At 46.7% G+C, this 12817-nt stretch overlaps 2 protein-coding genes across 2 annotated transcripts in view; both read left to right on the top strand.

Moving 5' to 3' along the window:
* The window catches only part of LOC146546160 (uncharacterized), a 168397-nt gene that overhangs the window by 39458 nt on the left and 116122 nt on the right, over nt 1–12817 (top strand). The window lies entirely within an intron of this gene.
* LOC146546163 (uncharacterized) overlaps nt 5835–12817 on the top strand; it is a 16324-nt gene continuing 9341 nt past the window's right edge. The window contains exons 1-2 of the mRNA XM_085266646.1: nt 5835–6060; nt 6994–7174. Coding sequence (XP_085122772.1) covers nt 5835–6060; nt 6994–7174 — 407 coding nt within the window. The remainder of the gene's footprint in view (nt 6061–6993; nt 7175–12817) is intronic.

Consider the following 12817-nt stretch of genomic DNA (forward strand, 5'->3'; position numbering starts at 1 on the left):
TTTTCGTTTTAAAAAATAATCCCGTCCACACATAAAGGCAGAAATGAAGGAAAACGCTGCTATGAACATGCCAAAGCAGCAGGTGGAGCTAGATTCCTAACCGTGCAGAAATGTACAGTGTGACGCATGCACCAGTTTATTGTATTTCCAGACTTGCTTTCGGCACAATTTACAGTGCACGCTACTCTGTTTTTGTCAGACTTGAAATAGCCGAAATACCTTCACACTACGGAACTTCTATGGCTCTTCCGTTCGACAATCTCTCCGGCATTGGAACCATCATCTGGTTTTTCTTCGGTCACGCTCGGTTGAATTTTCTAGTCGGCACACTCATTTCCTCCATTACCCGCTGGCTGCTTCCCAAACAAACACACGTGCGGCTTGGCACTTGTGCTGTACGTAACAAGTCACGTGACGTGACGCTGCGGCTGTGATTGGTTCGGCTCTGCGCTACTTAATTTGGATTGGCTGACCTTTTTTTTTTTTTTTTTTTTAAGAGGACAAGAGCGGCGAGGTCTATCGCGATAGCTTAATTTCTCTATCGAGTAAAAGTTATATCGCGATACATATCGTTATCGTTCTATCGCCCAGCTCTAGCTGACAGAGGCTCCTTTGACTACGATGACCTGGATGACTGAGAACCTTCACAGACACTTGTGGTCAAATAATGTGTTGTGCAGCACGCAGGACAGACAGCGCACAATGTGCTTTAAAGTAGCAGCCAAGAAAGGTGTAATTTAAGTCTACGAGCAGTGAACACCCGTGTGCACACCTGTGTGGATCAGCGCGCTTGTATTCAAATGGTTTCCACATGTAATGGTCTGCAAGAGGATGTAGCGAGCCATAGCCCCGTCCCCCAGGGCATGAAACAGGCATGGAGGAGATCCAGGCCCCAGAGTGCGAGAGCCCAAGGAGGACAACCGGAGGGGCATCTGTGCCACCCTCATGGGAAGGGCTGAGGATCCCCAGACGAGGCGTCACCCAGTAGCCACCGAGCAGAAGCTAGAGGGGGCTTCACCAGCGTGCCCAACGGCTCCGCCGGCAGCCGGCTGTGCCAGAGTGAACCGAGCCGCAGGCCCAGAGGCCGGAGGCCCGAGGGCCCCCCACACCCCGGAGGAGGCCTGACCGAGCAACAGGCGCCAGGCCCCGCCAGGTAGCCACCGGGAGTGAGCCGGTACATACCTGAGCGCCCAGCCCCGGACACCAAGAACCACCAATGCACCGACCCCTGAGGGCATCAGTCACCAGCAGGGAGTGTGGTGAGGGGAGATAGGCCTTGGAGGGCCTGGGAGTTCCCAGAGAGGTGGAGTCTAAGACCCGACCTGACATATAGACACAGACAAACAGGCACACACAGACACAAACATGCGTTCCCACCCTCATGCACACATATACAAACACTCAGCACTCACCCAACGTAAGGACTGACATAAATGGACATGTACACACAATCACACTCCCCAAACATACTCTATACCCCGGGTCCAGGTACCCTCGCCCCCAGAGGGGGAAGCAGAACCCAGACCCAAGAGATGTTACCCTTCCCCCCGGGGTGGAGGCAAGCAGACCGTCCCAGGCTCCGCAGCAGCAGGGAGGCCAATCGGACAGCTAACATCTCCTCCCAGCCCCCCCGCCCCGATGGCTAGCAGAGAACGGGGGTGTGTGAAGACCCCATACCTCCCTCCTCCCGCTCATGTGTAGTGTTGCTGCGTGTTGCTCTAAAGTGCATTTAAAACTAAAAAATGGTGCTGCTGCCAGAGAGCAGCAGGTGTTAGCATGGCCCCTCCCGAGAACCCTCAATGTCTACATGGATTTAAAATTGAGAGGTGGGCACCAGCGCCAGAGGTAGGTTTGAGTACACAGACCGTCCACTGGACGCCGTTAACGTGCCCACCCTCAAGGCCCTATATATATGTGTGTGTTATGAGAGTGTAAGTAATGTGGATGTCTAAGTTGTGAGATAAAATTGAGGCACAGGTGGCCAGAAGGGGACGGGGGGGGGATGTCTCACCTGCACTCCTGTGACACACCCGCACCCCAAGGCCCTACCTGTATGGGTGAGTGTGGTGGAGCGGGAAGAGGGAGGTAGCCGGGGATGGGGAGGAAAAGGAGGGAGGGGAGGATGCCCCTCCCTAGGGCCAGCTCCCCCGCTGACCCCAGTAGGCACCCCCGTCCTCTGGTACCCACCAAGGCAAGGGAGCCCAGGTCCATCCAGACCGCGGCCTACGGTAGCACTGCCAAGCCCCACAGGACCCGGGGCAGCCCACCCTACCCCACCGCAGAGGAAACTGTACCCACCCCAAAATGAACATATTTCAAGTAAACAGCTGGACTGATCAGGTCCAAACACAGAGTGATAAACTTGTCAAACAGCTGTCATATCTTTATATAGAAGCTCTTTATAAATGCTGCTCACTGCAGTCTGTTTACTAATAATGTCAAAGTGTTAGAAACACAGAAACATCAGAATGGTCTTTGTTCACAGAAACCTGTCTGGGATCCTTTGTTGTTCTTTTGATGCAGAGTTACATTATAAATATAAAGAGTTATTTCAGAGTCTCATCAGTTTTCCTGCATGTCTTTATTTAACACATCAGCAGGGCTGAAGCTCTCATGTTAAACACACACTGATCTATGGACACGTTCATGTGTTTCTAACAGAACCAGGCTGTTATCAGCCTGCACTAACATTATGTCACACACACTGAATGTAACAGTGACAGTTTACATCATCACACAATCAGCTGTGATTGTTTCACTGTCATCAAACGAGTCAACAGGAAGTAGAATCAATAGAAACCAATCATTTACTGACAGCATGTCTGATGGAAATAAGTGCAGATTATGTATGAAGTCTAACTGCACACAGTAACTGTGTTACAATAAGGACTTAACAGCGCCCTCTGCTGGAGTGTTTCACACTGAGAGCTGCTTTCCTCTGAATTCAGTGAGGTTATGACTGAAATTATTGGTGTAGTCGGTTTTATAAAGACCAGACCAGTAAAAACAAGAGTGTCTCTGCTGTCTGTGAGAAGATGGAGCCGAACATCAAGCTGTGCTGTTTCACAGTGAAGCCAGGCGGCTGTCACCAGGAAAAGTCTTGTCCTGAGTTTTTGAGCTCAGAGAGCAGATCAGATGTTTTTGGAGCAGGAGCACAAGTATGAAGTCGCAGAGTTAGTGATGAGAGCTTCCTGGCAAAACTGGCCTACCTGAGTGACATATTTGGAAATGAAGTAAATCTACAGCTTCAAGGAAAGATAAAAACCTCCCTCAGGTCACAAGATCAGCTCTGTCACTGGAAAGCTTGCAGTGTGGGGCAGGAGACTCGATGAAGGAGACACAGATTCATTGGAGAACCTGCATGAATTTGTTGACACTACTGACGATGATGCCGCCTCAGTGACTCCATATATCAAGCAGCATATTTCATCACTGATGGGATACTTTTAAAAGGACTTCCATGAAAACAGTTCCCAGCATGACCAGCTCCAACTGGTTTCAGCTTTGCAGAGCAGAACCAGTTCATTGACGTCTGACTCCACACCGAGACTGCAGTTCACATCACAGACACTGAGTGGATTCTGGCTGAGTGTAGAGAAGCAGTATCCACTCTGAGGGCAGCAGGCTCTGGGCGTTCTTCTTCCTTTAGTCTCATCTTTGTGAGGCTTCTCTGCTGCTGCTGCAGACCAAGTCCAGGTCCCAGCTAAACACTGAGCAGGAGCTGAGAGCTGCAGGATCCTGCTTCAAAGCTGCTTTGAAAAGCTGTGCACTGCAAAACGTGCTCGTCGGAGCCATTAATGCTGACTTTGTTATTTTGATCAAAGAAAGAAATCAGCACAAACTGTTTGATTCGTTTTTGTTTTGTAGGTTAAAGTGTTTCATATATTGTGCTCCTGAGTTAATGTTGCTGATCAGTTTGAATTCATTTTGATTGTTTATGGAGTTTATTTCATTTTATGTTTCAGTATCAAACGGTTCAAATGTTTATAGGATGTAATTTATTTTTTATTGAAGGTAAATTGTTACACTTTACTTTGTTTCCATCTAAAAGTGTTACATTGTTTCTCTTCCAAACTAAAAAGTGTTTCTGCTGCAGCTTCCTTTCACTCTTTATCATTTTCCAGTCAGTGAAAGTCTTTTTGTGTCCTCCTAAAGTCCACCGTGCTCACAGTGAACACTCGTATGCTGTTGTGCTGTCACAGACTGTTATCAGCCGTGTAGCCGCTCATACCTCATTTATTCTTCTTGTTCTACCGTCAGACCCAGGCGCACAGCTTTGGTTGAAGTTCTTATGTTTGATTTCATAACAGCTCTTCAGATTTCCACTCTTTATAACTTTATAAGTATTTTTGACAAAGCCATCTTCTTTTACTCATCCACTCAGCAAGCGCAAGCGCCCAAGACAGTAACCTATCAACTCACATACCCACATAGCTTGTTCTTCTTTGTCGTTTTATTGGCAGTTGGTGGTGCATTACCGCCAACAGCTGGCTGGGAGAGTGGACCAGCATGATGCTAACCTGCATAGCTGCGTGTCGCGGCAGTTCAAAAGTCCGCCACGGCAGCCGGCAGGAAGAAACTATCCAACTACACGGTAAATGAGAAACTGCTTTGTGATCCGGACAAAATCCTCTTGGGGTCTGGATTTGGACCGGAGTCCAGGAGTTGGGGACCCCTGTTATAGTACCATATCACCCTATTAGAGAACTTTGCTCTCACACTGCAGGCCTACTTGTTGTTCCTAGAGTATTTAACCCTTGGATGCACAACCTACCAATACCTACACTCTTCCACGAGTGGGGTCAAAAATGACCCCAAATAGAAACAATGCATTTTGCTATAAACTCTGTTGTTATTCTTCAAAATCTTTAAAACGAAGAGTTGTAATATTTTCATATTTGAGGTATTTCTCATAAAACATGTTTGTGACATGAGGCCCTTTGCATTTTTATTTATTTTTTCATTAATTTTCAGTTTTTGTATCACTTTTGTATGCTTGCTCGGCCTATACTGCAGAAGCTGGGTCTTCCCTCTGAAAGGCACAAGTTGTTCATCCACTGTAACACAATCACTGTGGATGAATTTCTGCCTGCAGTTGACCAGGAACAGGTCCCATATGTAGCAGAAAGCTGCCATGTGGTTTGTTTTCAGTTGGTAGGCTCTGGTCCTCTTGTCCTCAAAGTGCAAGAAAGGGCGAAATCTTTAAATCTTTGAATTGACATAGTGGCCTTGTACAATGGGTTATGCAGAGAACTCCCAAAAAACACACCGACTGGTACATCCCAGTTCTTCTCACTTCCTGCAAGAATGGTCAATCAAATGAAGGCCAGGAGCTTATGTTTGATTACATTTTTCCACTCTTTCCCCTGTCTGTGGCTACTCTTCGTGCCTCCATGTTTGTGTATGACAGCACCTCTTCTATTAAATTATCAGACATGAACATCTTCCATGCATTTACTGGGGAGAAAGTACTAAACCCAGGTGCAAGCCCTGGCCGACTAATTCAGAATATTGTGGCTAGAGCAGTAAGAGGGGCTCATTCTGTTAGACTCAATATTTATTTCCTCTTCAGAGGACTCCTCTGTATCTGACTGGCCTTGTTCAGTGTGGGGGGGGGGGGCAATAGTCTGGCTCCTCTATATCTTAGATGTGAGATTCTGAGTCAATGCCTCCAATGGGCTCTTCATCCCATCCGTCCTGGATCATTTGTAGGGCCACAGGGATCCTAGCTGGCCTCATAGCAGCCGTGTTACTTTATATAACAAAAGCGGAGCACAGCAAACACCGGAGCCCAAGAAAACAGCCCAAACACAGGGCAGTTCAGGGGGCCGACTATGCGGACAGCAACGGCGAAGGAGACGACGGAGCAGTTCAGGGGCCGGCCGCACGGAAGGCAGCGGCGGTTCTTAAGTGTCAGGCATACTGGCCGAGGCTCGGTGGGCACAGGACCAGGCGAGGCAGGACCAGACGTGGATGAAGGCTCGGAGGAGGCTGGACCAGACAAGGCTGACGAAGCCAAAGCAGAAGCTGGACCAGGCGACGCTGAAGCTGATGACGCTGGTGGAGCAACGGGCCCCTCGGACCCTCCAGCGGAGACAGGAGGCTGAACGGGCCCCTCAGACCCTCCAGCGGAGACGAGGAGGTGCTGGCTGGGCTCACTGGAACCCCCAGCGGACGAGGTAGATGGCGGCATGGGAGCCACGGAGTGCTGGATGAGCTCATCCGAGCTTCCAGCAGGAGCTGATGTAGAGCCAGAGAGAATTGGGACCCCGGGCTCAACGTTAAGCTGGCTAGAAAACTGCACTGCTACGGGAACTGGGCCAAAGGTTCAGGTGCGAGCTGAGCTGCTGGACACACGGGGACCTGAGCTGCTAATGGTGGAGAAGTAAATGACTGCACAGGGACTGAACTGATGTCTGTAGTAACGGTGGTGGTGAGAGTGGAGTAGGTGGTGGAGTTAATGACTTCACAGGGAATGAACTAGAGGTAGTGACGGTTGTGGTGCTGGTGGTTGAGTGGATGACTGTGCTAAGGGAGGCTGCACTGGGGACACTGGAGACACTGGAGACTGCACTGGGGAAAGCTGAGCTGCAGGGGACTGAACTGGAGACTGCAGTGACGGTTGTGGTGGAGGTGTAACGGGTGGAGGAGCAGCTGAATTGGCTGCGGGTTGGATGGCTAATGGCTCAGCTACAGAGTGTCTTAATGGCAGGGCTATAGGTTGAATGATTGACTGAGTAGCAGCCTGAATGGCTGAGTGTAGTGATGGTTGTGGCGGAAGAGAAACAGGTGGTAGTGTGGAAGATGGAGCTAAGGGTGACTGAGCGGCAGACCGAACTGATGACTGAAGCGATGGTAGAGGTGAAAATGGAGCTTGTGGTGGAGTTAATGGCTGTGCTAGCGGGGACACAGGAGACGCAGCTTGTAGCTGGGCAGCTAAGAGAGCTTCAGAAGGCTGGGCAGCTGATAAACTGTTCACATTACCATCCGTAGCACAAAACACAGCCCCTGAACGAATAGTCCCACGGTTCGACACAGAAAAAGAGTCCTTACTCACCACAGCCGGCGATGTACAAGTCCGAACGTCCGGCTGTGGGGTGGCGCGCTGGCGGCGTGATCGTCGTTTCTTCCTCGCAGACGGCGCCGAAGGGCCGGGCAAAACCACATCCGGCCGGTGTGGCTGACGTGGCTGCTCCAGGGTGGCTGTTGTCTGTTGCTGCTGGGCCAAGTCTGTTTTTTTCCGAGCCTCCCGGGCTTCATTCACATTGGCCAATAAGTCCACACATCCTCTGACCTGGCGGAGATGGGAATTTCCTCCGAGGATTGCTTCGATAGCATTTATTCCCACAATCTTTGCCCGTGTATTTGAAGTGTGGGTTATCCACTCGACTAGGCGTTGGACACGTATCAGATCGCTCTCCCCGGGTAAGTCTGCTGGGTCCATGTTGTGGTCACGTCGTACTGTCATGAAACGCTGTGTGGCAGGCAGGGATTGGACCCAAACGCAAGCTCACGGGGACAGAACTTGAACTCAAAAGCACAGCTTTATTGCTGGAAAACAGAACACAAGCAATACAAAACTAAACTGGGAAATGCTAATTATAACACATACCAGAAGACACGGGGAGAATCACACACAGCAAGAGAGACGACGCGACACTGACTCAGAGAAACACAGGGTTTAAATACACTGGGAGTAACGAGGGGAATGAGACACAGAAGGAGGGCACAGATGGGAACTCAAACATGCAGACACAGACTTACACAGAACAGAGGGGACACAGAGCAACATGAAGGGCAAGGGATCGAAACTAGAAACCATAGAATAACTTACACAAGTACAAAAATACAAACATCACAAAGAACTAAAAACGCTGGGTCAGGAGACCCAGGACCGTGACAGGTGTTCCTCCACCGCAAAAGAAGCGTGTATTCTCTGAATTTCCGGGAATGCTCATATTTTGACAGCGAATGCACACCTGCGGACCACTTATGTGCAGCCCTGACTATAAATCATGTACGTTACTGTGCAAAAATTAATTCTTGATCCATCAGAAGTGTAAGCGGAACAGTCAGAGTTGCTAAGAATGAAAGTTTCATAGAAGATTCCATAGGAACTGCTTGGAGTCATTTTTAACCCCACTTGTGGAAGAGTGGGGTAGTGATACAAAAACTGCATTTTTTTAATTAATGAAAAAATAAATAAAAATGCAAATGGCCTCATGTTACAAACATATTTTATGAGGAATACCTGGAATATGAATATATTACAACTTTGCATTTTAAAGATTTTGGAGAAAAACAACCCCTGGGGTCATTTTTGACCCCACGTGTGCATCTAAGGGTTAAAGTAGAATGGGAGGCAGAGCCTTCAGTTTTCAGGCCCCTCTTCTGCGGAACCAGCTTCCAGTTTGGATTCAGGAGACAGACACTATCTCTACTTTCAAGATTAGGCTTCAAACTTTCCTTTTTGCTAAAGCATATAGTTAGGGCTGGACCAGGTGACGCTGAATCCTCCTTTAGTTACACTCAAAGAAATCTGTTGTTGTGGGCGTAGTTGTCTGCTGCTGAAAACTCCAGTGATTTTCCTGCAGTTTGACATCTAATGTGATCTTGTGAACTTCGTGAGTCCAGGTAACGAACCACTCTGACTAGATTGTATCCTGTCATCTCAACAAGAACAAGAATTAAGTTGCTGAATTTCATGCAGATGCTACATGATTTAATTATGTTCACCACAGAAACATGAAATTATTTCGTTCAAATCACAAGTTTGAATCTTGTACATGTAACATCCACCCAATAGGTGTAGGCTGCTGGGGGACTCCCATGATGCACTGGGTGTTTCTTCTTCACTCACTGTGTGTTAATACACCTCTACATGTTTAATTATTTAGTTAGTTATTATTCATATCTGGCTCTTCCACAGCACGTCTTTGATGTCTTCTTTCTCTCAGCCGAACTGGTCACATGGCTGCCCCTCCCTGAGCCTCGGCACATCCTGTGGCTGCAGAATAAGCAGCAGCTCTAATCAAACATGATCAATCCTCAAGTGTCAGTGAGAATAAAAGAAAAGGAAGTCATTTGTCATGAGAAGTGGGGCTCAGGAGGTGGAGCAGGTCACCTGACAATAGAAAGGTCGGTGGTTTGATCCCTGCTGCTCCAGTCTGCATGCCAAAGCATCTTTACTGGTCGTGTTACTATGGTAACCCAGAGGAGTTTACTATGATAAGTATTAATTAATTCATTAAATGAGACAATCAGTCAAAAGTCAATCATTCATTTTTAATCAGCAGTGTTTTTGGAATCATCAGATAAATTTAAAACAAAACCAAAAACGCTGAACAAGTTTGTAAAGTTTTTTCTAAGCCAGTCGTCACAAACGTCTGTAAGTTTGAAGGTTTTCAGCTGACAGACGTTCAGGTAGTTTCATCGCTCTGGTTTGGAGGATTCAATGTTTATTAATCGTCCCTTCAGACGACCAAAGGCTGCCACGTGTACGGTAACAGCACAGACACGTGACAGACTAAACTTTTATGTGACAGCGTTTAATCTGTATAAGGTGACGTTGACATATTTTGGAGGCGTGTTGGTCACCAAACTGAACGTGTTCACTCACTGGAGTCTGTGTGGTTGTTGTTGTTGTTATTCACCGTCTTCTCTCTGACTGTGATGATGGTCCCATTTCCTTTAGACACAGTTAAAGATGGAATCTCCACAGTCACTTTACAGATGTATGTTCCTGAATCCTCTGATGTTTGAAATGTTCAAAGATGAGTCTTTGCCTCCTTTTTCAGACACTTGGAGATTGATTTGCGTTGGTCTCTCTCTTAATTATTGTTTGATTTTTCAGCCAGGCCACTCTGAATCTTTCAAACGTTCTTGTCCAGGAGCAGGTGATGCTTACTGTCTCTCCCTCCATGACAGAAACATCTGGACTCTGGGTCACAACAAACATGCCCGATGAAACAGCTGCAAGAGACACAAAACTGTGAGTCAGTACAAGAGACGAGTCTCCAAAAGTTGGTTCTGTTCATCTGGACGCAGCGTTTTGTGGGAGAAACGTTTCGTCATCATCAGGTGACGTCTTCAGTCTCAGCTGACTGCAGGTTTCAATCTTATAAACAGGACATTTGCATAATGACTGAAACCAGCCCACTGGGGCTGAGGTCCGTTCCTTCATCTTAATCATGCAAATTCTCATGACCATTGATCAACAACCACTGATCCATGTCCATGAGTCCCATTCACAGAGAGTTGGGGAATGGCTGCAATCACAGCATGTAAGATGTGACAGATGTACCCTTAGGCCCCTCCTCCATTCAGAGATGGTCTTTCCCTTTTCACGTAAACGGCCTCCTTGACTCCGCCCTCAAACCAGCGTTCCTCCCTGTCCAGGATGTTACATCCTCATCCTTGAAAGAGTGTCCACTGGCCTGTAGGTGTAAACAGACTGCAGAGTCCTGGCCTGACGAGGTGGCTCTTCTGTGTTGTGCCATCCTCTCAGCCAGAGGTTGTTTGGTTTCCCCGATGTATAAATCCTGACAATCCTCCTGCACTTAACAGCGTACACTATGCTACTCTGTTTGTGTCGGGGGACCCGATCCTTGGGGTGGACCAGTTTTTGGTGCAGCGTGTTTAGGTGTTTAAAAGCCACAGAGACCCGGTGTTTAGAGAAAATGCGTCTCAACCAGGGGCGATTCTAGGATCAGAGCTTTGGGGGTGCTGAGCACCCAGAGAGCTGCCCAGCCAGGCAAGATAAACTTTACTCGTCACGATGAGACGTCTTCCCCGTCTCTGTCAGTCCCTGCATCCCTACATGCCTCCAGTTGTCCCGAGTTCTCTCTGACTGTCTCCTTGGTGCATTTAAACCCCTGTTCCTTCCTGTCCTCGTCGTCTGTTGTCTTCGTCTCTGTTATCCGTCATCCTAATTTTACCCTCTCTGTGCAAGTCTGCAAATTTCTGTATTAAATCATAAGATTCTTAAATTCATCAAGTCTCAAAACATGACATCACTGTTTTGTACATTTTAACACAATTTAATAAACATGCTTCAGCCAGTACCTTTTGATTAGCCTTGTCTCGGTTTCTTGCTTTGTGGTAGATCTTTATTGTTTTCACTGAGATATTTGAATGCTAATCAATAAATCAATATTCAATTCTAAAAAAAAACTCTAATCAAACAGTTTTTGAAAAGTTTGTAACAAAACCATCAAATCTGATCAAGGTTATTTAAACGCTGCAAAAGAAGAATGGATTGGAATAAAAAAATACATATCCTGACCTTAATTACTGGGGAGAATAATGAATGATGCTCATAGTGAGTAAAAAGTAAACTGAGTGATTTTTTGGACAGACTTTTAAAGTGTTCGTATAATATAATACAGATACATAAACATACACTCCAAAAATAGAGTCCTTGAAATGTACAAATGTACAAAATATTAATTTAAACAATTATAAAAATGGAGGCAACTGTGCCTATGGTACAATGTATAAAAAGCTCTTCACTGCAGACACGACTAACATGGCTCTGCAGATTGTTTCTTTTATTTTAACGTCACCTCACCTTGAGGTTGGCAAATCTATCAGTGTTTGGTGATCAACTCTCTCAAGCAGTTTAACAGTTTCTAGATCTAGTTTTCTAGATTTTAAACAGGCTGTATACATTTCAATGGGAGCAACAGGACGGTCAAATGTCTCTGATTTTACTACAGAGCAGGACGGATTGTAGGGCAGCAAACATCGTCGGAAAACACGTTTAACCCAGCAGGTTACCTGGTGTAATGTTTTTCAGGTAAACAGATACATGGTCGGACTCCTACCAACCATATAAAGAGTAATTGAAGTTTAAATGCAGCTAACATGTCCTGTTTTAAGCCAGGCACTTCCACCTCCGCTCTGCTGCGTCTCAGCCACCATCTCTCTGGCACAAAGAGATGGTGGCTGAGATCCCCTTCCTGCAACCCTAAGTTGGACATGTGGTTATGAAACTAGATGGGCGGTAAAATAAGAACCATTATGGATGACTGTTGCTGCCTGTAAATCAAAGTCTGCCTGAGGTGGGATTTCAGAAGCAGAAACCATGAGGAGCACAGCACCACTCCCAGAAGGCTGAGATGTGAAGCCATGTGATGAGTGAAATGATGATGGAGGAGAACACAGATGAAGATCTGGAAGCTGCTGCCTCTTTATATAGTAGACACTGAAATCACCTTTTGCCTCCCTGCCAGCACGAAAACCCACACTAAAAACCCACTTAAACAAACCCTCGGCTCTGGGATGGATTCAGAAACATGTCAGTTCTGCTAAACAAATGGACGGTTTTGCAACCACAAAGTTTAATCCTACAAGGGCAGAATTATGTTCACTCTGTGAGAGGTGAACCTCAGACAGTTAGCAAGAGAAACATTCAAAAAAACAACCTAAATAACACAAACTTAGCAGTTGGGATGCAGATCAGACGATATCAGCAACGTGATGATCAAATGTAGTTAAAAACACAAGAAAAACAGGCTTTTTGCTCCAAAAGGACAAACAAAGCAGGGCCAGATTAACCTGTCGGCACCTGCTGGCGTGCAGAGTAACATGTGACAACAACACACACGTGGTCACCTCAACTTGTTTCACTGGAGTTTCTCTTTTAGAGCTTTAACCTCCTAAGACCTGAACTCTTTCATGCATTTTTAAAGTCTCTTTGCTATTTGGGCTGTTTGGGACCTGATTCATGTACAACCAAGAATTACCGGAACTTTGTTTCTGAGAGAAATGAGATCCACATATGAGGATATTCGCTTTAAATGTCGATAGAACAGAG

This window comes from Mchenga conophoros, unplaced genomic scaffold, assembly GCF_057382185.1.
Source record: "Mchenga conophoros isolate Kocher_MC1m ecotype Shallow Benthic unplaced genomic scaffold, M_conophoros_male_GT1.1 unmapped_scaffold_6, whole genome shotgun sequence".
In the NCBI taxonomy this organism is placed as follows: Eukaryota; Metazoa; Chordata; class Actinopteri; order Cichliformes; family Cichlidae; genus Mchenga; species Mchenga conophoros.